Source organism: Trichosurus vulpecula, chromosome 2, assembly GCF_011100635.1.
Source record: "Trichosurus vulpecula isolate mTriVul1 chromosome 2, mTriVul1.pri, whole genome shotgun sequence".
NCBI classification, from domain to species: Eukaryota; Metazoa; Chordata; class Mammalia; order Diprotodontia; family Phalangeridae; genus Trichosurus; species Trichosurus vulpecula.
The window spans coordinates 334,433,981-334,458,652 of NC_050574.1; the positions used below are offsets into that span (position 1 = coordinate 334,433,981).

The window sequence follows — 24,672 nt, forward strand, 5'->3', positions numbered from 1 at the left end:
GATGCTGAGCAGGATGTTTGACTACTGAATCACAGAAGGAATTTCCCTAAGTGGAAACCTGCACAGTAATAACAAAAAACTATCATTAGGTGAACTTATGAGGTGGAAAGACCTATTATAATATCATTATCCTACATTGATGCTCCCCCTGCACCCTGCAGTGGGATTTTCTGTATGCATTGTAGGTATCCACATGTGCAGTTCCATGAAGACTAAGATCCTTCTCCATATTAACAAATCACAGCTATATTTTAACATTTATACATTCTGTTATATAATCAGTATCATTTGCTCTATAAAAATTCCTGTCTTACTTTGCTAGTTGCTGGTTCCTTTTAGGAGCCTAGCCCACTTTTAGAGTGCAATTCTCATTAAATACCTTTCCTTGGGTTGGAAACGGTCTGAATTTGTGAATTCTTTCAAGATGACCCTGCAACACACCTTGACATCACAACAATATTAAGACCTGTATGGTATCCATGTTCTTAGACAGCTTCAGAAAGTTCAGAAAGAGCTGCTATAAATATTTTTGTATGGATAGGTACTTTCCCCCTTTGAAAAAGTATCTTTGGGAAAAAAACTTAGTAGTGGTATTGCTGGATCAAAGGGTATGCACAGTTTTATAGCTGTTTTGGTATAGCTCCAAAGTGCTCTGAAGAATGGTGGGATCAGTTTACAACTCCACCAAGAGCGCATTAGTGTCCCAATTTTCCCATATCCCCTTGAACATTTTTCATTTTCCTTTTCTGTCATATTAGCCAAAATGATGGGTGTAACGTGGTACCCAAGAGTTGTTTTAATTTGCATTTCTCTAATGAATAGTGATTTTAAGCATTTTTTTCATGTAACTATAGATAACTTTGATCTTCATTTGAAAACTTCCAGTTCATATCCTTTAATCGTTTATCAATTGGGGAATGACCACAAGAAGCATAACTTAAAAAGCACACTGGTGATAATGCCAAAAGTACTAATTTCAGCAACAAGAATGAATATTGTAAGCTAAAAAAGTACACTGAATGTTAAAAAATGCTACACAGAAATGTCTATGTAATATCACTTGGATATGAAACCAAAATTTTATTTCTTGAAAGTAATGAGGTACTCTGGATAAGCCTGGTTATCAGAAAATATGACAAATAAACTTGGATTTGTTGTATTATCAGTGACGCTATCATATAGAACATAAGCATCTTGAGTTATCTTTGTTGGAGGGACAATGAATGATGGATTTCCAAGAGTGTAATCACCAGTAAGTACTCGCACATAATACATATGCTTCCTCCCATTGATATCTGGCTTGGAGTAGGTATCTTCAGCTGAATATAGGGCATCGACAGCAAAATAAGTTCCTTTTCCCCATAGTGTAGCTATGAAAAAGAAGACAAATGTTTTACAAAATTAAGATTATTAAATGCATACTATTATACCAATTATAATGATGCCTGGACCCATGATCAAAAGGATAAAATCTTGTTTCATTTTGTGGGAATTTTCTCTTTGCATTCATCACATTTAATCTTTCATTTTAAATTATTCACATATATAACACACCTCTGTACACCTTAAAATTTAGGTCTTTGCCTTATTTAATCATCGCATTCTCCTGCTCTAAGAATTTACACAAAACACTTGTTCAATAAGATTGTTAAGTTGAATTCAGAGTCTCCCTCACTAAGCTAATGACACTTTATGACATGTCTAAAAGTCGCTGTTTTAAAAGCACAGCCAAAAACTTTTGTATAGGCATTGACTACAACCAAGTAAGCAAAGTCAACATAGAGAGGCAGGAAATATCTAGTCAGCCCCAAAGGCCAATGGTCAACCAGCCTGTCAAGCAACAAGCATTTATTAAGCACTTATTATGTGCCAGGCACTGTGCCAAGTGTAGGCATGGTAAAAGAGGCAAAAACATGGTCCCTATCTTTAAGGAGCTCACATTCTAATAGGGAAGACAACATGCCAACAATAATGTACTAGATATATATTGAATAAATGGAAGGTAATCTCAGAGGGGAGACCATAGCATAGGGAGGACCCCCTGCAGAATGTGGGATTTAGCTGAGCCTTGAAGGAGGTTCAAGGAGCCAGTTGGCAGAGGTAAGGAGTGAGAGCATTTAAAGCATGGGGGATAGTTAGTGCAAAAACCCAGAATGGAGAGATGGAGTACAGTGTGTGAGGAACAGCAAGGAAGCCAGTGTAGTTGAACTGTTAAGCATATGTGAGTAAAGTATGAGAAGACTGCAAAGATAGGGAAAGACTGGGTTGTAAAGGGCTTTAAATGCAACCAAAGCATTTTATATTTGATTCTGGAGATAACAGAGAGTCAGTGATGTTAATTGAGTAGAGGGCTGACATTCTTGGCCCTGAGTTTTATGAGACTCACTTTGGTGGCTGAGTGAAGGATGGATTGAAGTGGGGAGAGACTTGAGGCAGGGAGATGAGAAGGCGAGTGCAACTATCTAGGAGGGACATGATGAAGACCTGAACTAGGGGGTTGGCTGTGTGAGTGAAGAGAAGGGGACACAGATGAGAGATATTGTGAAGATAGAAACATGACTTGATGACAGATTGGATACATGGGGCAGTATCATACTGTCAAAATGAAAGGACACAGTCTTCCTTTCTGTTCAGAAACAGTCTATACTGGTGAATGTAAGCTTTGTTGCAGTGTATTTTTTGCATAACAACAAAATAAAATATATTGATCATTTTTTTTAAAACCAGCTTTGGAAATAGTTATTCACCTACTGCAAAGAGAAGTAATAAATCATGTGAAGTTGACACAAATAGAAAAAAATACCTAACAGAAGGCCCTTGATCTACCACTAAAATTAAGTCCCCTTTAGGTTTATATTGGGTATTTTAAGTAAAATCTAGCAATCATTCATACTTTCTAGGGTTGATGATATTTTGGAGATGTGGGATGGTGTAGTGGATAAGAACAGAGGTTATAGAGTCAAGAAGATTATTATGGCCCATAAATGGGACATTTTGTTGTCTTTTGTTTTGGAATGCTTCTCAGCACTAAGGGAATAAAGTACCTTTGACTCTTGCCTTTATTTCAATTGAGTCTTTGATTGAATCTAGAGTCTTTGATGACCTGCTTAAGTCACAGGAAGGCCTAGGTCACATGGGTTGACTCACATGGTTGTGATGCCCTCTGACCCTGAAGAAGTGTATATATACTCTGAGTCTTTTGCTTGGGGCTCATTTGCTGGAAGTGTCATTTGATTTGACCAGACAAGACTCTGGGTAGCTGTTAAGGAGCCCCCCTGCTTTGAAAAACCCAGATGCTGGTGCTTGTCTCTCTAGTAACTATGTATGTATGTATTTCTACAGACAGATAGAAGCCCTGTCTTCTTATTTGTGTTATTTTGCTCTGTTTATATAATTTCTGCTTGTAAGTTCTGTTTGTGTTTTCTCTGAAGTTCAGGGTGCTGACTTTTTCCCTGAACTATGTGAATGCTATATGTATGTTTGATTAAAGTGAGATTGTAAACCCCTTAAAGTTGCTTTCCTTAGAAAAGCAGATCAAAGAACCTGTGCTAGCAGCCCTCCTGTGTGCTGGTGTTATTGGTCTTACACGGCCACAGTGTTGGCAAGTAGCATTGTTGTTACAAAGACCTGGGTTCAAATCCTCAGATTTTTGCCAGCTATGATCCTCAGAAAGATCTCCTCTGCACTCAAAAGTAAAATGACAGGGCTGAATCAACTTGAAAGTCCCTTCTAGCTCTAAATCTCTAAGTCTTTGATAACTCCTCTCCATAGTGCAGATCGCAACCCATCCAGACATCCTCATTCTTTTCAATTCTTGTTCATACCCTCCTCATTGTTGACCATGTGACACATTCTCTTTATACCCATCATATGTCCCTCTTTATACGCAGCATGTGTCCCACCCACTGCCTTTTGAGTCACCCATAATTTTGATTATTTGAAGTTTACTGTGTTCCATTGTCCACGGCCATATATCGTCACAGAAAGGCTATCGAAGGCCACAAAAAAAGATGGTGTGTGTGTGTTTGTGTGTGTATACGCATGTATACTTCCTTAGGAAAGCTGAAAGTGCTGTATAATGGAATCCTGTTCATTTTGGGACTAAACTCCTTCTTCTTCAGTTATAGTGCCTATCCCAGATTCGTGATTTGATGTACTAACTCAATGGATGGAGACACTATAATCAACCATTTTAACCTGACTGCACTACTTTGGGACTTCTCTGACTAACTTCTCCATCATGCCTCAGGAAGCTCACTATTGGGATAACCTCATCCTCCTGTTAGATCTCATCAGCCTTGGCACTCCACCTCATTATTCCCCTCTGACTCTGATTGGAGGGGGTAGGTGGATGGGTTGGGGTGTCATGATCTCTGAATCTCCATTTTAGGAGGAAGCTCAGCTCAGCTAGATCATCATTTCTCACCTACCTATACTATGTTGGGTCTTCTCTTACTTTTCCATCATCCCCCCATGCCTTGTTCATTTTCTTTTTTATATTATCTTCTCCCATTAGATTCTAAGCTTCTTGAAGGCACTATTTCTTTTGTATGTCTATTTTTATCTCTAGTGCTTAGCATAGTGACTGACATATACTACCTGCTTAAGAAATGTTGACTGATTGAGAAAGAAAGCAGACTCCATGGTGACATACTTTAAAGTATTCTGGTGCTCATGGTGTGATGTGAAAGCCACACCTCACCTCTGAACTTTTTGAAGCAAACAAGGTACCTGCTGCTTTACTTACCATTTTTCCCAGCATAACTTCGATTAAAGCCTTGGCTATTGACATGGGACACTGAGTCAGTATCTGTCCCGTGGAAGAGGCATCTTTCATTATTTTTGTGTTTGTTCTGGTCATCCATGAATATTTTCCTTGTCTTATACAAATTCCAAAGGCTTTTGTTCTGTATCCTCTGAATCTACAAATTACAAAAGGAAAATCACTTGGGAAATGAGCATAGTGTTAGGCATGAAATACACATGGAAGTGAATTTAAAAATGACCAATCCGTAGGAAAACATTTTAGATTTCATGTAGGGCAGTTTTTCTTTGAGTATAAAATAATAAACATCAAGTTTACGCTATCTCTTTTGTTTTCCAGTTTTATTCTTATATCCAGAGAACTTTCTAAACCTAGGGTTTTGTAGATTAAGCTTCAAAAAGAAATATTCTCTAATTTGGTTGCTTTTTGGAAATTTTGTTTTGAATTGCATATCTGATGTCTTTATTATAGGGCACTTCTGGTGAGAATCCTAACCAACATGGATGGGCACCTGCTTGGGAACACAAAGCTGTAGGGAGTTGCTTGGAGCCCTGACACATTAAATGACTTGCCTGGGGTTATACAGTCAATAGGTGTGATAGGCTCAGCTTGAAACAAAATCTTCCCCCCTCCAAAGCAAGTTATCCAGCCATTATACCACACTGTTGCTCTCACTGTCATTTTCAATTTGAAGAGGTTTTTTTTTAGCTCATTTCTGATAGCTGACATTTGCTAAATGTTGGGAAAAGTTATCCGTCTTTTCCTACTCTTAAAACACACACACACATACATATAATCACTGTGCTCCAAAATTTCTAGGACAAGTGTTGAACACTGTACTAATCTGCAAGTGCCCCTTTATTTTATTTTTAGTGTAAATAGTACTTTATTTTTTCCAATTACATGTACAGACAATTTTCAACATTCTTTTTTTTATAAGACTTTTGAGTTCCAAATTTTTCTCCTTCCCTAAATCCTCTCTTCCCTCCCTCCTCCCTAAGACAGAAAGCAATGTGATAAAAGTTACACATGTGCAATCATGTATAACATACTTCCACTGAAAATCCTTTTTTAAAACACAGTATGATCTAGGATCATGATCATGACTTCTTGCTCTTAAGTTTGTTAATAGATCTCAAGAGAGCTAGGGTTTGTGATAATGGCTCACCCATCATAGCCACCAGTTCTAATATTTTGCAATGTTTTTTTCTCTTCCTCTGAGTTAAAAAAAAAGTTGAGGTGTTACAATTCTGAGTCTGATAATAAGCTAGACATTGCTGTACAGTGAGCTAGATGACCTATAAGAAAAATAAGGTTGGGGGCAGAGCCAAGATGGTGCTGTGAAAGGAAGGAACTGTCAGATTTCAGAGAGTTAGAAGCCACTAGTAGATTGAGAGGCGTAGGAGTGCCAGGCATACAGCACCAGACCAAACCAACTGGGAACAGCAGAGGAATCCAGCCAGCCTGCGGGTCTGAGAGAGCGCTGGGTGAGTGAAAAGCTGGAGCAGGAACAGACCCAGGGTGGAAGTACTGGCTATGGCTGCAATCAAGCCCCAGGCCTCTCAGCCCAGGATGGGAGTCTGTCGGAGCACAGAGTCTGTGGCTGAGGGAGCAGCTAGCCTGGAGGCCTCCAACCCACAGTCTAAAGATTTGAAACTCACCTTCTTGAACTTCCGGGAGCCATGGTGTGCAGGTAAAAACAGCTCTCATCCCTCCCTTGAATAAACCCAGAGAATAATACCTCAGGAGAAACACAGGAGCCAGCAGTGGGGCTTCAGTAGAGAGAAAAGTGGAGGAAGTGCAGGAAGAGAGGTGTCCCATCAGCCCTCACCTCAGCAGAACAACAAGAGTAACTGAGCCCCAGGGGGTGGAGCTAACTAATGTCAATGCCAAGACCCCAGACGTGGCTTTGCACAGCTTGGGGAAGTGGCAGACAGCAGCACAGACAAGAACTGAGACAACCCATTCTGTAGAACAGTCCTGGGGAAGAGGAGACCCTCAGCAGCCAGACCACCTGTCTCCCACACCTCATGAGACCATAGAACCAGAGACCATAGAACATAAAGCCAGTGAGCAGACTGATGGATTTCAATACAAGAAACAGAGATCCACTTTAGAAGCCAGGAGGAAAAAAAAACACCATGAAAAAACACGCTAAAAAGCCAAAGACAATTGATTCGTATTATGGGGACAGGGAAGATCAAAATACCAATTAAGAAGAGGACAGTATGGACAGTACACCCACATCTGAAACCTCAAAAAGGAAAGTGAAGTGGTCTCCAGACTGAAAAGCATTCCTGGAAGAACTCAAGGAAGACTTTAAAAACCAAATTGGGGAGGTAAAAGAAAAAATGGAAAAAAAATTCAAGGAGGAAAACAAATCTTTAAAAGGTAAAATAGGGGAATTGGTTAAGGAAAATCAGAATATAAATGGAGAAAATATCTCATTGAAAAGTAAAATCAACCAAATGGAAAAGGAGATAGAGAAGATAAAGGAAGAAAACAAAACATTAAAAATTAGAATTGGGCAAGTAGAACCAAATGAATCTATAAGACATCAAAAATCAGTCAAACAAAATCTAAATAATGAAAAAATAGAAGAAAATGTGAACTATCTGATTGGAAAAACAACTGACCTGGAAAACAGATTCAGGAGAGACAATCTAAAAATTATTGGTCTACTTGAAAGCTATGATGAAAAAAAGAGCCTGGACAGTGTCTTCCATGAAATCCTTAAGGAAAATTGCCTGGAGGTCCTAGAACCAGAGGCTAAAATTACCATTGAAAGAATCCATTGATCACCCCCTGAGAAAGATCCCAAATTAAAAACTCCAAGAAATATTATAGCCAAGTTCCAGAACTACCAGGTCAGGGAGAAAATCCTGCAAGCAGCTAGAAAGAAACAATTCAAGTATCACAGAACTACAGCCAGGATCACACAGGATCCTTCAGCTTCTACATTAAATGACAGGAGAAATTGGAATATGATATACTGAAAGGCAAAGGATCTTGGACTACAACCAAGGTTCAACTACCCAGCAAAACTGAGCATAATTTTCCAGGCAACGAGATGGACATTCAATGAAATACGGGAATACCAGACCTTCCTGATGAAAAGGCCAGAGCTCAATTGAAAATTTGATCTCCAAATACAAAACTCAAGAGAGACATAAAAAGGTAAATGGGGAAAAAAAACCCTAGTTAATCACTAAGGCTAATTAGTTACATTCTTATATAGGATTATTTTGCTTAATATGTTTATATATATGTCAATCTTGAGAATAGCATACTGATTATGACAACGAAAGGGATATTCATAGACTGTGGATATCAGTATAAAATAACTGATATAATGATAAAAATATAATTAAGAGATATAAAGGGATGGTTCTGGGAGAAGAGGTAAGGAGGTAGTAGAAAAGGGTAAAGTACATCACATAAAGAGGCACAAAATCATATTGTAATAGAGGGAAAGAAGGGAGGGAGAAGATCAATATGTGAGCTTTACTCTCATCGGATTTGGTTCAAGAAGTGAATAACATACCCTGATAAGTACAGAAATCTAACTTGTCCTACAGGCAGTAGGAGGGGAAAGGGGAAAAAAGGGAGAGGGGTAGTCAGAAGGGATGGAAGAAGTAGCATGGGAAAAATGGTAAGATAAGGGAGGGGAATCAAGCGGGAGGGTAAACTGAGGAAGGCAGCAATCAAAAGCAAAACTCTTGAGGAGTCGAAGGGGAAAGGGAGAAATAAAAGCATAAACGGGGAAATGGGATGGAGAAAAAGACCCAGATAGTAATCATAACTGTGAATGTGAATGGGATGAACTCTCCCATAAAATAGAGGTGGATAGCAGAATGGATTAAAAACCATAATCCCACAATATGCTGCTTACAAGAAACACATTTGAAACGGGGGGATACACACAGGGTAAAGGTAAAAGGCTGGAGTAGAATATATTGTGCTTCAGCTAAAGTAAAAAAAGTATGGGTAGCAATCCTAATCTCAGACAAAGCAAAAGTAAAGATAGATTTAATTAAAAGAGATAAGGAAGGATACTACATCCTGCTAAAAGGCACCATAAACAATGGAGCAATATCATTGTTTAACATATATGCACCAATTGGCATAGCATGCAAATTCTTAGAGGAGAGGTTAAGGGAGTTACAGGAAGAAATAGACAGCAAAACCATAATCATGGGAGACCTCAACCTCCCCCTCTCTGAACTTGATAAATCTAACCTCAAAATAAACTAAATAATCTAATTCTAACGAATGAGTGGGCCAAAGAACAAATCATAGAAACAATTAATAACTTCATTCAAGATAGTGACAATAATGAGACGATAATTCTAAAACTTATGGGTTGCAGCAAAAGCAGTTCTTAGGGGAAGTTTTCAAGAACAAGCTGTCTTGCTAACACTCTTTCTCATTTACAAGATAAGCCATTTCAATGACTTGGCCTTTGGAAATTTCTTTTGCCTCTTTTCCTAATCCCAACTTTGCCCCTAACCTGTTCCATTACTACAAGAAGAGTCCAAAACAAGAGAAAATGGAAGGAACAGGGGAAATATATAGGAAAAAACTCCAAATCAAATCACAATTAGGTGGGTGTTTTTTGTCTCTTCTGAGTTAGAAAACACTGAAAAATGGCTATTTTTTTCATTGCTGAATCACAGAATGTTAGAAGCGGTCTCAGAAATCACCTATTCCAATTCCCTCACCTTACAGATGAAGAAACTTAGGCTTTTAGAGTGAGGAAGTGATTTTACCAGAGATCACAGACATAGACTCCATAGGCACCAGACCAGTGAAAACAAACAGAGAAACCAACAGGAACCCCATTTATTTTTTTGTCTCCCCAGAGTAGCTTGCTCCAGATCCAGGTTGCCTCAGTTGTTCTCTTTTCCCACTCCTCCTTCCCCCATCTCAAGATCTTCACAGTTTGGGACACATTGTCATTTCTTTTGTCATGGAAACTGAGAAAAAGAAATCACCCTGTACACTCTAAAAAGATTCAGGAAACTTTGAGTTAGGAAAAGAGATCTATTTACATTTAGGTTTCCATATCCAATTTAACCTTTAATCAAATCTGTCTGTTACTATTGGCAGATTCATAGAATCAACATGGAATAGTACTAAGATCTATTCCACTAAAATATCTACAACAATATTTTTCTTAAGCTAATATAACTGGTGAAGATGAAGAATTGGCTTAGAGATCATTAGGCACATGCACTATGGATTGATAAAAGATTATGACCAGATAAAGGGATTTCAGAGATCATGAACATGGAAGTGAAATGCTTGTAAATGATGGTAAGACTAAGGGTATGACCATTTCACTCTGATTGAGTTAGGAGTCAAAGAGGATGCCAATGGTGGTGAACCTTAAAATTAGGTGGATGGTAGTGCCATCAACAATAATAGGAATGTTGGGAAGAAGGGAAGGTTTGGGAAGAAAGATAATGAATTCTGCAGTGGATACATTGAATTTGTTGTGTTGAGTCCACCTGGCAGGAAACTAACTCGGACTGTCTATATATTATATGTATACTGTGTGTGTGTGTGTATATATATATATATATATATATACACACACATATATATATATACACACATACACACATATATATGTGTGTGTATATATATATACATATAAATATATATATGTATATATATATTTGAGAGAAAAGAGCAGGGGTTTGGACTAGAGCTAGTATGAGGAATGGAGGATTAGAGGTCATGGAAAAAAATAGGTTTACCTTCACTATTGTGTAGTTAGCACAAGTCTGACAAAACCTGTCTTTTATTTGCTTGTATTCTTCATGTCCTGAAGGTAAATCCACCAAAAGCAGGTTCTGGTCTTTCATGTCATCCCAGTGATTAGGGATCTCAACTGAAAGACAAAAACTTGGGGATTAATAATTTCCTCCCATATGGAAGGATAGGGTTATGCAATCTAAATTCCTAGGACACTCTAAAAAGCAGAATAGCACCTGAATTCTTTTGCATTCTTTCTACGTTTGGTTTTGAGAATTCAAATCAATTTAATAAACATTAATTAAGCACCTATTACATGAAAGATATTGTACTATTAAGGAAAAAACAACTATATACTAACAGTGTCATTTTGCGTATGTATTGACTTTTTCTGCTCAGCCTGCCATCCATATAACATGTAACTGATGAACAAATCATTACATCAAATACAGCACAAGTTTATTATTTTACCAGTAGCATCATACAGATTGCATCCCATCTATAACTTAGTCTAAGAGAGTTGTCTTGGGGCATTAAGTGGCTTCTCCAGAGTCACACAGCTGGTAAGTGTCAGAAGCAGGATATGTACTCATGTCTTCCTGTCTCCAAGCTCTATCTACTATACTATGCTGCCTCTCATCATTCAATTATTTCTTTCAAATATTTTAAATCAAATTGAGGGACTTTCTACTTTATTTTAAAACACTAGCAGACAAAATTTATCTAGAGTCCATCTTCCCACAATATTTTACAGGCAACCAGATGGTACAGTCGTTAATGCCCTGGACCTGCAATCAGGAAGATCTGAGTTCAAATCCAGCCTCAGACATTGTTTCTCACTGTCTCTCACACCTGGGATGTTTCCCTCCTTAGCTTTATTGCCTAGTTTCTCTGGATTTCTTCTACATTCAGCTCAAAACCCACCTTTTTTCTGGAGGTCTTTCACTGTTCCCTCAGCTTCTAGTGCTTTCTCTCCCTTCTGAAATGACCTTACAAGTATTCTGTAGATATCTTGTATGTCCCTAGTTATTTTACATGTTGTCTCTCCTATTAGAATGGGGGCAGGGAGTCTTCTTGCTTTTCTTTATCTCTCTAGCTAACCCTTAGCATAAGGCCTGCCACATAGTAGGGTCTTAATAAATGCTTGTTGACTGATCAAATGATACCCAACAACCCACAATATTCATTTGTTTCAAATGGAGATCACTAAGAAGTGCTCTGTCTGCTTTCCATCTCTGTCCAGGGCGCTGGACAAGGGACAGCAGAGGGATGTGTATATTTATACGAATGAGGAAGAGGTTAGCAACCATACAAGCTGCCCAAATTCTTAGTTTTTATTCCTGTTTTTAAGTACTAATGAGAGAATACTCGGCCTACACCATTTCTGCTCCCTAACATCTAAATTCCTAATTCTCAGGCTTGACTCTGATACTGTCTCAGTCTCTATTTCTCTTGGCCCCACAGCATCTAACTCTTCTGTTCTCAAAATAGGGTGCAGAAGCCTTAGGACAGGTCAGTTTTTTCCACCTATAAGCACCCTAGCTTCATTATCTTATAGACCACCTCATCTTTCTCTTTCAACAAGCACTGGGTGAGCAACACTTACGGTGGGTCCAGTGTTGTTTTGGGCACTGGAGAGATGAATCAAAGGAGGAGGAGACATTGCTTCTGTTCCTAGCTCTGTCCCTGAGCCCCTGTGGAACCTCAGGCGAGTCATCTACTCATTGTTGGGGCCTGTTGGTTGGTAAACTATAGAACACTACAAACTCTGTATAGACCTAAGGACTGCATTTGTGGTTTCATTGGTACAAGGAACTACCAGGTAACAACACTGTCTCTACCAGTGCAAAGTTGGACCTTTTCTACAACTCAGTCTTTAAGACTTCAACGGTGAAAAGCAAAGTAACCTGATCCACAGGCCATAGCATGAAATAGTGCTTCCTGTTCTTTAAATCTCCAGCAAGAAAGTACTATTCCCTATCTAGGCTCCAGAGGTACTATACCAGTTATTCAGCCAGTCAATAAGCACTTATTAAGCACCTACTATGTGCCAGGCATTGTGCTAAGCACTGAGTTTATGAAAAGAGGCAAAGGGTAGCTAGGTGGTGCAGTGAGTAAGTGTGACCCTAGGCAGGTCACTTAACCCCAGCTGCCTCCCCTACAAAAACAAGGGAGAGAAAGAAATGAAAAGAGGCAAAGAAAGTCCCTGTTCTCCAAGAGCACACACTCTAACAGGGGATGCCACATGCAAACAACTATATAAAAATAAACAATATACAGAATAAATTGGAAATAATCACAGGCACAAGGAACTATGAATTATGGGAGTAGGAAAGGCTTTTTTTAGAAGATGGGATTTTAGCCTGGGAAGCCAGGCAGTAGAGATGAGGAGGGACAGCATTCCAGCCATGGCAGAGTCAGTGAAAATGCCTGGAGTCTGGAGATGGCTTGTCTTGTTCAATTAACAGCTAGGAGACCAAGTCATTGGATCACAGAGTTCAAGGTGGAGTGTGAAGTGTAAGAAGACTGGAAAGATAAGTATAGGCAGGTTATGAAGGATATGCTGTGGGCATTACCTGTTAGACACCTCTACTTAAGTGCCCAAAGCAGGAGTAGAACCAGAATAAATGCTCAGTTGGTTCTAAGGGAGAGGGAGAGTATGGAAAAAAGGACAGAGAGACATAAACTACAAACTCAGGGCATTTTCACTGGGTGTCCCCCATACCAGGAATTCTCCTCCTTCTCATCTCTGCCTACCAACTTCCCTGGCTTCCAGCAAGTCCCAGCTAAAATTCCACCCTCCTTAGGAAGTATTTATTAATTCCCCTTAGTTCTAATGCCGTCTCTCTGCTGATTAACTCCAGTTTATCCATTTTAACGTTTTAGCTTGTTTGTATATATATTTATTTTCTTGTTGTCACCCAATTAGATTTTTAGCTCTTTAAGAATAGGAACTGTCTTTTGCCTTTCTTTGTACCCTCAGAGACTTAGCACAGTACCTGGACACACAGTAAGTGCCTGATAAGTGTCTATTGGCTGAACTATAGAGAGAGAGAGAAGGAGAGTTGAGAGAAAGAGAGACAGACAGACAGACAAGACAAGACAAGACAGAAAGAGAGAGATTGAGAGAGAGAAACAGAGACTGAGACAGAGAAACAGAGAGAGATACACAGGGAGACAGAGACAGACAGAAAGCAAGACAGACAGAGAGACAGAAAGACAGAGACAGAGAATGAACGTTAAAAATAAAGCAAAGCAGAACCTACCTTGAGATTTATTGATACAACGAACAGGTAAACTGCGTCCCCTTCCATTTGTAGCAAGGTTGGTGTTAAAGTCTACTGCATAGTTTTCATTCTCAATTTTAACAATGATGTTATTTTTCTTTCTTTTCTTCGCATCCTCTAAATGCAGATTGGTCATTTTGTCAAAAGGCTTGAAAAGACCTCTGGCATTATACTGCCATGTGATGGTTCTGCTGAGCTCCTCAGCCTTAGACTCCTCATCTACACGTAATTGTGTTCTCTTGATCATGCCTTCAATTGCCTGGGAAGCCTTGAACAGATCTCGGGTAGTTCCTGTGACCTCTATTTGAGACCCTCCATGTGTCACATCGATGGTGATGTTTAGCCTTTTTTGCAGCTCATTCAGTTCATTGTATTCTTTTTCACCAAAGTTTTGGATGGATTTATCAGAGAAAGTACAACTTTCATGTTCCTTTAAAATCAAATCTTGTATCCAAGTGGCAGCTCTTTGAATATTGTCCTCACTTTCACCACACACCTGGAAAATTGCTGATTTTTTAATTTTTTCCAAAACCAACTTACCTTGTTTTTGGGGAGGCTGGCTTGCAACACCAAAAAATGCTTTAAAAATAAATGATAATACCATGAGAATTTATTCATGAATATTTTCAAGATAAATCATAGGCACATGCATTTTAAAGGAAATGAACAACTTACATTTTATTGTAGAGAACACAGTGGTTGAGATTGGTGTCTTAGATCTTACTCTTTTTCTCATAGCATCATGAAATATTTCCAGTAGCTGTGGCAGGAAGATGACCACTTTTACTTTTTTCACTGATTGGCCAGACCCTCCCTGTGCAAAATCTTCAATGGAATCAATTATAGATTCAGCAACGTTAGTAGGGTCTTTTTTGGCCTGTCCTGAAAGAACAAAATTTTAAAAAGATAAGAACAAAGCAATAAAAACTAAAACCTCCTCCTTTTTCTTGTCTCCCCCTGCCCCAAACTACTATTGAAAAGTTGGTAGGTTGGATTCTTAATGGTTAATTGCTCCTTCCTCCAAATAGTGCATCACTTGTTTTCACTGTCAGTATCTCAAACATTGTGGACTAAGCTCCCTCTCTTTTAGGCTCTATAGAAAACTATAATTCCTGCCCTCAGGAAGCCTACAGTTCAATTAGCAACAGCTACAGGAATCTGAATAATCCAAAGGCTGAATTTGGTTGTACATAGATAAATATAAAAGAAGCAAATAAAAATAAAAAAGTAGAATTTATATAACACTTTGTGATTTATAATGTGCTTTATAAATATTATCTAATTTTAGCCTCTCAATAGCCCTGGGAAGTAGGTGCTATTATTACCTTCATTTTATAGATGAGGAAACTGAGGCACACAAAGACTGAGGTGGGCTTTAATCATGACTCCAAGCCCAGAGCTCTATCCCTTGTGCCACCTAGCTGTAATGGATCTGAAGGGAGAGTACTAATGCCAGGAGGGACCATGCAAGGTCTTGGGTAGGTTTTATCACTTGACCTGAGACTTAATGAAAGCTAGGGATACTAAAAGGCAAAGTAGAGGGGGCAGGGGAGAGAATTCCAGACATGACAAGAGCCTGTAAAAAGTCATGAAAGAGAGATTATTATGTGTGGGAACCAGCAAGTAGGTTACATTAACGTAGAACGTATAAAGAGCAAATCATTGTAGAAAGATAGAGTGAAGCTAGAATGTAAAGGCCTTTAAATGCCAAGCAGAGGGATTTGTATTTTATTCTAGAGTTAATAGGGAACTACCACGGTTTTTTGAATGGGGAAGCAAAATGGTGGTATCATTATTACCATAAATCATGATAATTAGAAATATCAACTGGTCAGCTTTGTGGAAGATGGACTGAAGAGAGGAGAGGCTGGACATGGGACAATTAGTTTGAAAATCAGTGTGAAAACTAGTGGATTATTCAAGTGAGAAGTGATGAGGACCTGACTTTGGGTGATGACTGTGAGGAGAGAGAAGGGAACAAATGTCAGAGATGCTATAGAGATAAGATCAATAAGGTAAATGGAGAGTTCTGCATTTGAGTTTTACAAAATCCATAGTACAGGATGGGGGAGGTAGAGCTATACAACGTTTCATATGTATCTGGTTTTAACAGACTACAAGCTCAATACAAAGGAACAGGGTGATATGAACTCAAAACAAAACCAAAAAGGCAATAGCATCTTAGGCATTGATAGAGAGGAGTAAGTCAGTCAGTCAGTCAATAAGCATTTATTAAGCACTTACTATGTGCCAGGAATTGTGCTAAGCACTGGGTATATGAAAAGAGGCAAAGGGGTAGGTTGGTGGTGCAGTGAGTGTGACCCTGGGCAAGTCATTTAATCCTAATTGCCTCCCCCCCCCCCGCCAAAAAGAGAAAAATAGAGAGAAAAAGAGAAGAAATGAAAAGAGGCAAAACAGTCCTCCATTCTCAAAGAGAACACGATCTAATAAGGGAGATTACTTGCAAACAGGTGTATACAAAAAAACAACATACTGAATAAACTGGAAATAATAACAGGGGTAAGAGATTCAGAAAAGCATTTTTTTAGAAGATGGAATTTTAGCTGGCACTTGAAGGAAGTCAGGGAAGCCAAGCAGTAGAGATGAAGACCGATACCATTCCAGCCATAGGAGAGTCAGTGAAAATTCTTGGAGTCTGGAGATGGCTTGTCTTGTTCAATTAACAGCTAGGGGATGAAGTCATTTGATCATAGAGTTCATGGTAGGGTGTGAAGTGTAAGAATTGTAGAAAGATAATGGGGGGGAGTGGTGCAGATTATGAAGGGCTTTAGGAAGGCCAAAAGGAAGATTTATACTTGATCCTGGGGGTGTTAAGGAGTCAGAGGAGTTTGTTGAGTCAAAGTAAATTGATGGGGATGTAATGAGGTCAGACCTATGCTTTAGAGATATCACTTTGACACTTGAGTTGGAAGAGAATTGTGGGATGTCTCATTTCCTCTGACCATTTATTATTTAGGGAATGAAGGCCACCTCTTTATCAGAGACTGGAGTAAAGTAGGGAACAGTGAAGACAAGAAGTTGTCACATGGGGGTAGAACCAAGATGGGCACGTGAAATCAATGTCTTACCAGACCTCTCTCACAAGCTCTGTCAGATACATATAAAAAAGTGAAATCTGAGCAGATTTGAGAGCATTAGAAAACATGAGCAGTCTCAGTGGGGCAAATTTCCAAGCCAGGAGAGTCAAAAAGGCCGACAGAATGAATCTGTAGGCTGGGAGAGTGCTGGGCATGTGCAGCTGCTGAAACCAACCAGCGACACAGGCTGGGAGAAAGCTGGGTGCCTGAAACTGGTGGAGATCCCCAGGCCTCCCCACAGGAGTCTGTGGAAGTGACGAGAGGCAGCAGCGCAGCGCCACTGGCCCTGAGACATCAACTCCTGAGGCTTGCAGCCCGAAGGTATGAAACGTCTTCTTGAACTTCCAGGAGACATGATGGCCAGGTAAACAGCTCTACTCCCTCCCCCCACCCCCCGACCCAGAGAATTTCTTGGGAAAAAGTGATGAAATAAAGGAGACAGAAGTGGGGCTTCAGTGGCCAAGCAGTGGGAGTTCCTGAGTCCCAGAGGGGCAGAGCCAGCAGGGGTTAACACCAGGAGCCCAGACATACCCTTGCAACCCCAGGAGAAGTGGCAGACAACAGCACAAACAACAAACAGCTGAGAATATTGCTGAAGAGCAACAGTGCTGGAGAGCAGGGGAAGAGGAGAGTTCAAGAAGCCAGACCCCTCCCCCACACCTCAGGACACTGAAGGCTATAATACAGAAAGCCAGTCACTAGACTCACAATCCCCAGAAGAAGAAACCTGGGACGGAGAGCCCTGAGCCCCAAAAGCAGAAATTGACCGTAAAGCCAGGAAAAAGCTAACATGAAGAAAAACACAAAAAAAACGAGGACCATTGATTCTTTTTATGGAAACAGGCATGATCAAAATACCACTTTGGAAGAGGAGAGCAATGACACTATACCCACATCTGATACCTCAAAAGGGAATGAGAACTGGTCTCAAACCCAAAAAGTGTTACTGGAAGACCTAAAGAAGAATTTAAAAAACCAAATTAGGGAAGTAAAAGAAAAAATGGAAAAAATGGGAAAAAAAAATCCACTGACGAAATCAAGCCCTTAAAAATAAGATTGGTGAAATGGCTACAGAGATTCAGAATCTAAATAGAGAAAATGAGACCCTGAGAGGTAAAATCAACCAATTGGAAAACGAGACTCAAAAGCAAAATGAAGACAGCAACTCATTAAAAATTAGAATTGAGCAAGTGGAAACTAATGACTCTATAAGGCATCAAGAAGTAGTCAAACAAAATGTAAAGAATGAAAAAAAAGAAAAAAAAATGTGAAATATCTGATTGGAAAAACAACTGACCTGGAAAATAGATCCAGGAGAGACAATTTAAGAATTATTGGTCTACTGGAAATCCACAATGAAACAAAGAGCCTTGACAGTATCTTTGAAAAAATGATCAAAGATATCTGCCCAGAGGTCCTAGAACCAGAGGGTAAAACAGTAATTGAAAGAATCCACCAATCACCCCCTGAAAGAGATCCCAAATTGAAAACCCCAAGAAATATTATAGCCAAATTTCAGAATTACAAAGTCAAGGAGAAAATAATGCAAGCAGCCTAAAAGAAACAATTCAAATATTGTGGAACCACAGTAAGGATCACACAGGATCTTTCAGCTTCTACATTAAATGACAGGAGAAATTGGAATATGATATTCTGAAGGGCAAAGGAGCTGGGACTACAACCAAGGATCAACTACCCAGCAAAATTAAGCATATTTCTTCAGGCAAGGAGAGGGACATTCAACAAAATAAGGGGATTCCAGATCTTCCTGATAAAAAGGCCAGAACTCAATGGAAAATTTGATCTTCAAATACCAAACTCGAGGGACATAAAAAGGTAAACAGAGGGTAAAACCCCCCACAAACCTTATTAATCAATAAGGGCAAATTATTTACATCTTTATAGAGGATTATATCATCTTATGTATGATATATATATATGTGTGTGTGTGTGTGTGTGTGTGTGTATTGAGAATAGTGCAGCTATCATGACAATTGAAAGGAATACACATAGACTCTGGGTCTGTATAAAATAACTGATATAAGGATAAAAAACATAATTAAGAGATGTAAAGGGAGGGTTATGGGAGAAGAGGCAAGGAGGTAGTAGAAAAGGGTAAATTATATCAAATGAAGAGGCACAAAAACACATTATAATAGAGGGAAAGAAGGGAGGGAGAAGAGCAGTAGTTGAGCTCTACTGTCATCAGATCTGGTTCAGGAAGGGAATAACATACCCTGGTAAATATAGAAATCTAACTTGTCCTACAGGAAGTAGGAGGGAAAAGGGGGAAAAAGGGAGGGGGGTGGTCAGAAGGGATGGAAGAAGTAGCAAGTAGAAGACAGTAAAGATAAAGGAGGGGAATCAAGCGGGAGGGTAAACTGAGGAAGGCAGTGATCAAAAGCAAAACTCCGTTGAGGAGTCGAAGGGGAAAAGGAGAAATAAAAGCATAAACAGGGGGGAAATGGGATGGAGAAAAAGACACAGATAGTAATCATAACTGTGAATGTGAATGGGATGAACTCTCCCATAAAACGGAAGCAGATACCAGAATGGATTAAAAAGCATAATCCAACCATATGCTGTTTACAAGAAACACATTTGAAACAAGGGGATACACACAGGGTAAAGGTAAAAGGCTGGAGTAGAATATATTGTGCTTCAGCTAAAGTAAAAAAAAGCAGGTGTAGCAATCCTAATCTCAGACAAAGCAAAAGTAAAGATAGATTTAATTAAAAGAGATAAGGAAGGACACTACATCCTGCTAAAAGGCACAATAAACAATGAAGGAATATCATTGCTTAACATATATGCACCAAGTGGTATGGCATGCACATTCTTAGAGGAGAGGTTAAGGGAGTTACAGGAAGAAATAGAGAGCAAAACCATAATCATGGGAGACCTCAACCTCCCCCTCTCTGGACTTGATAAATCTAACCTCAAAATAAACAACAAAAGAAGTTAAGGAGGTGAACAGAATTTTAGAAAAGGCAGATATGATAGACCTCTGGAGAAAACTGAATGTGGATAAAAAGGAATATACTTTTTCTCAGTGGTACATGGCACACACTCAAAAACTGACCATGTACTAGGGCATAAAAACCTCACGGTCCAGTGCAGAAAGGCAGAAGTATTCAAAGCATCCTTTTCAGATCATGATGCAATAAAAATTATTTGTAATAAAGAACCATGGAAAAATAAGCTAAAAATTAATTGGAAACTAAACAATCTAATTCTAACGAATGAGTGGGCCAAAGAACAAATCATAGAAACAATTAATAACTTCATTCAAGATAATGACAATAATGAGACAACATACCAAAACTTATGGGATGCAGCAAAAGCAGTTCTTAGGGGAAATTTTATATCTCTAAATGCTTACATGTATAAAACAGAGAAAAGGGAGACCAATGAATTGTGCATACAACTGAAAAAGTTAGAAAAAGAACAAATTGAAAATCCCCAATTAAATACCAAATTAGAAATACTGAAACTCAAAGGAGTAATAAAACTAAAACCAAGAAAACTACTGAATTAATAAATAAAACAAAGAGATGGTTTTACGAAAAAACCAATAAAACTGATAAAACTTTGGTCAATTTGATTAAAAAAAAAGAAAGAAGAAAATCAAATTACCAGTATCAAAAATTAAAAGGGTGAATTCACCTCCAATGAAAAGGAAATTAAAACAAGTATGCCCACAAATGTGACAACCTTAGGGATATGGATGAATAGCTACAAAAATATAAATTGCCCAGGTTAACAGAAGAGGAAGCAAAATTCCTAAATAACCCCATCTCAGAAAAAGAAATTGAGCAAGCCAGCAATGAACTCCCTAGGAAAAAATCTCCAGGGCCAGATGGTTTAACATGTGAATTTTATCAAACATTTAAAGAACAATTAATTCCTATGTTTTATAGACTACTTGGGAAAATAGGTGAAGGAGTCCTACCAAATTCTTTTTATGACACAAATATGGTACTAATACCCAAACCAGGAAGAGTCAAAGCACAGAAAGAAAATTATAGACAAATTTCTCTAATGAATATTGATGCAAAAATTTTAAAGAAAATAGTAGCAAAAAGATTGCAGCAACTTATCATGAGAATAATAGACTATGACCAGGTAGGATTTATTCCAGGAATGCAAGGCTGGTTCAATATGAGGAAAACTATTAGCATAATTGACCATATCAACAACTAAACTAGCAGAAACCATATGATCATCTCAATAGATGCAGAAAAACCTTTGACAAAATACAACACCCATTCCTATTAGAAACACTAGAAAACATAGGAATAAATGGAGCCTTCCTTAAAATTATAAATAGCATCTACCTAAAACCATCAACAAGCATTGTTTGTAATGGGGATAAGCTGGATGCATTCCAAATAAGATCAGGGGGGAAACAAGGATGTCCATTATCACTTCTACTATTCAATTTGGTACTAGAAACATTAGCTATAGCAGTAAGAGAAGAAAAAGAAATTGAAGGAATTAGAATAGGAAAAGAAGAAACTAAATTATCACTTTTTGCAGATATGATGATTTACATAGAGAATCCTAGGGAATCAAGTAAAAAACTACTTGAAATAATAAAGAACTTTAGCAAAGTTGCAGGATATAAAATAAACCCACATAAATCCTCAGCATTCCTATACATTACTAACAAAGCCCATCAAGAGATAGAAAGAGAAATTCCATTCAAAGTCACTGTAGACACTATAAAATATTTGGGAGTCTATCTGCCAAGACAAACTCAGGGCCTATATGAACATAACTATGAAACACTTTTCACATGAAAAAAGTCAGACCTAAATAAATGGAAAAATATCAGTTCCTCATGGTTAGGCTGAGCTAATATAATAAAAATGACAACTTTACCTAAATTAATTTATTTATTCAGCACCATACTAACTGAACTACCAAAAATTATTTTAGAGAGCTGGATAAAATAATAACAAAATTCATCTGGAAGAACAAGAGGTCTAGGATATCTAGGGTATTAATGAAAAGAAGTGCTAAGGAAGGTGGCCTAGCCACACCAGATATTAAAGTGTATTATAAAGCAGCAGTCATCAAAACTACCTGGTACTGGCTAAGAAACAGAGCTGTGGATCAGTGGAATAGGATAGGTACACAAGATGGAGAAGTCAATGACTATAGCAATCTACTCTTTGATAAACCCAAAGAATCCAGCTTCTGGGCTAAGAATTCGCTATTTCACAAAAACTGCTGGGAAAATCGGAAAATGATAGGGCAGAAACTGGGCATAGTCCAATATCTTACACCATACACCAAAATAAAGTCAAAACGGGTTCATGATTTAGGAATAAAGGCTGATACTATAAGCAATTTGGAAGAGCAAGGAATAGTTTACCTATCAGATTTATGGAAAAGAAAACAATTCATGATACAACAAGAGATTGAGAGCATTACAAAATGCAAAATGGATAATTTTGATTATGTTAAATTGAAATGTTTTTGTATAAAAAAAAGCAAATGCAACAAAGAATAGGAGGGAAGCAGAAAATTGGGAGAAAATCTTTACAATCAGTATCTCTCATAAAGACCTCATCTCTAAAATATACAGGGAATTGAGCCAAACTTATAGGAATACAAGTCATTCCCCAATTGAGAAATGGTCAAAGGATATGAACAGGCAGTTTTCAGAGGAAGAAATTAAAGATATCTATAGGCATATGAAAAAATGCTCTAAATCACTATTGATTAGGGAAATGCAAATCAAAACAACTCTTAGGTACCACATCTCTCCTGTCAGATTGGCTAAAATGACAAAACAGGAAAATGATAAATGCTGGAGAGGATGTGGGAAAATTGGAACATTGTTACATCGCTGGTGGAGTTGTGAACTGATCCAGCCATTCTGGAGAGCAATTTGGAACTATGCCCAAAGGGCTATAAAAATGTTCATACCCTTTGACCCAGCAATACCACTTCTAGGGCTGTATCCCAAAGAGATCACACAAGTGGGAAAAGGATCCATGTGCATAAAAATATTCATAGCGGCTCTTTTTGTAGTAGCAAAGAATTGAAAATCAAGGGGATGCCCATCAATTGGGGAATGGCTGAACAAGTTGTGGTAATGGGATACTATTGTGCTATAAGAAATGGGGATGATATGGACTTCATAACAACCTGGAAAAACCTACACGATATAATACTGCGCGAGCAGAGCAGAGACAGGAGAACATTATACACAACCACAGATATATGGATTCTGTGATGACTAACCCTGATAGACTTTGCTCTTCTCAGCAACACAAGGTGCAAAGACAACTCAAAAGGACTCATGATGGAGAATGCTATCTACATCCAGAGAAAGAACTATGGAGTCTGAATGCAGATTGAGGCACACTTTGTGCTCGCCTTTTTTTCCCCCTTTTCTTTCTCTTTTGTTTGTCGGATTTTTTTTGGTTCAGTTTCCTCTTTCTCATGATTCATTCATTCCATTGGTCATAATTCTTCTTCACAACTTGACTAGTGTGTTATACATAGAAGATATATCAGAATCCATGCCCTCTTGGCGAGGGAGGTGCGGGGGCAGGGGGAAGAAAACCTGGAACTCAAAATTATGTAGAACTGAGTGTTGTAAACTAAAAATAAAAACTCCCAAAAAAAAGAAGTTCTCAGCTGAAGAGCAAAGTAGAAGAAGCAGCTCTTTGCAATTGGCCTCAGTTCTCTCTATAAAGTAGGAGGGCAGATCCTCAGCTCAGAGAAAGAGGAATAGGGTACAATGAGAGGCTTAAATAGCAGAGAGAAGATGTGAATAGCTGCCGTGATGAGTGGGAAAGCACATCTTTCAAGGAGGAATTAAAGGCCACCTTCTTTCAGAGAAGTTCCTATTGAGACAATACCACAAATCTGTAGCAGACCTGATGAGCACAGTTGTGCGATAGCCTCCTTCTGTTTCAAAAGCAAGTATGGAGGAAAAGAGGAGGCAGATGATGGCAGGGGTATTACCAGGACATGGGAGCAAGAGTTTTGAAAGTAGAAGATGGTGTAAACTTTAACTGTTTAACCCACCAAGTTTATCATATAAGACTTGTACAAAAATCATGCAGAGGTGAAGAAAGCAGAGGTAAAAGAACAACCTCCCAAACGAATCGACTCCAGAATACTTGGCCTTACCACAAGCAGTTGATTTATTATTACCAGAGAGGAAAATTTGTGTGAAATGGGACAGAGGAAAGCAAACTGAGCTCAAGGAATAAGATACAGCACGCCAATTAAAAAGTAAATAAAGTCAACAAGGAAAGCAAGAGCCCACAAAACTCTGCTCAATTATAAAGTCAATGTTACTACCCTACTGTCATACTCTTATTTTCTGGTGACAATTGACAAACTTTTTCTAGGAGGGTGCTGTGTAAGGGGAATTATGTCTATATTGGAAAGTTTTCACTGTGTAGAAAAGAAAAACTTTTGATTTAAAAAGAAGATTAAATGCAAAATCATTTTGATATTTGTTATCAACATTTCATTCAAAAGAATAAAGATTATCCCACGACTATGTATAGGCAAAAGTGAAAGAAGGAAAGAAAACCAGCTAAAAGACTACTGTAGTAATCTATGTATGAAGAGATGAGGGACTGGGGTGATAGTCATGGTAATAATGGAAAAGAAGAGTTGAATCTGAGGACATTGTGAAGGAATGATCAGCAGAACCCTATTGCAGAAGGATAGAACACAGAGAAAGGAGGATTAAAGTCTAGCATTTATGCTGTAATCCATGAAAAAAAAA

The 24,672-nt window shown here is 38.5% G+C and overlaps 1 protein-coding gene across 1 annotated transcript in view; it reads right to left on the reverse strand.

The window, feature by feature from the left end:
* Nucleotides 1-1,056: 1,056 nt before the first annotated feature.
* Nucleotides 1,057-24,672, reverse strand: part of LOC118837377 (protein mono-ADP-ribosyltransferase PARP14-like) — a 64,689-nt gene continuing 41,073 nt past the window's right edge. Inside the window, exons 13-17 of the mRNA XM_036744225.1 lie at nt 14,488-14,694; nt 13,792-14,391; nt 10,528-10,661; nt 4,748-4,922; nt 1,057-1,370 (exon numbers count right to left, since the gene is read on the reverse strand). Of these exons, the coding sequence (XP_036600120.1) occupies nt 1,081-1,370; nt 4,748-4,922; nt 10,528-10,661; nt 13,792-14,391; nt 14,488-14,694 (1,406 nt within the window). The 3' untranslated portion in view covers nt 1,057-1,080. The remainder of the gene's footprint in view (nt 1,371-4,747; nt 4,923-10,527; nt 10,662-13,791; nt 14,392-14,487; nt 14,695-24,672) is intronic.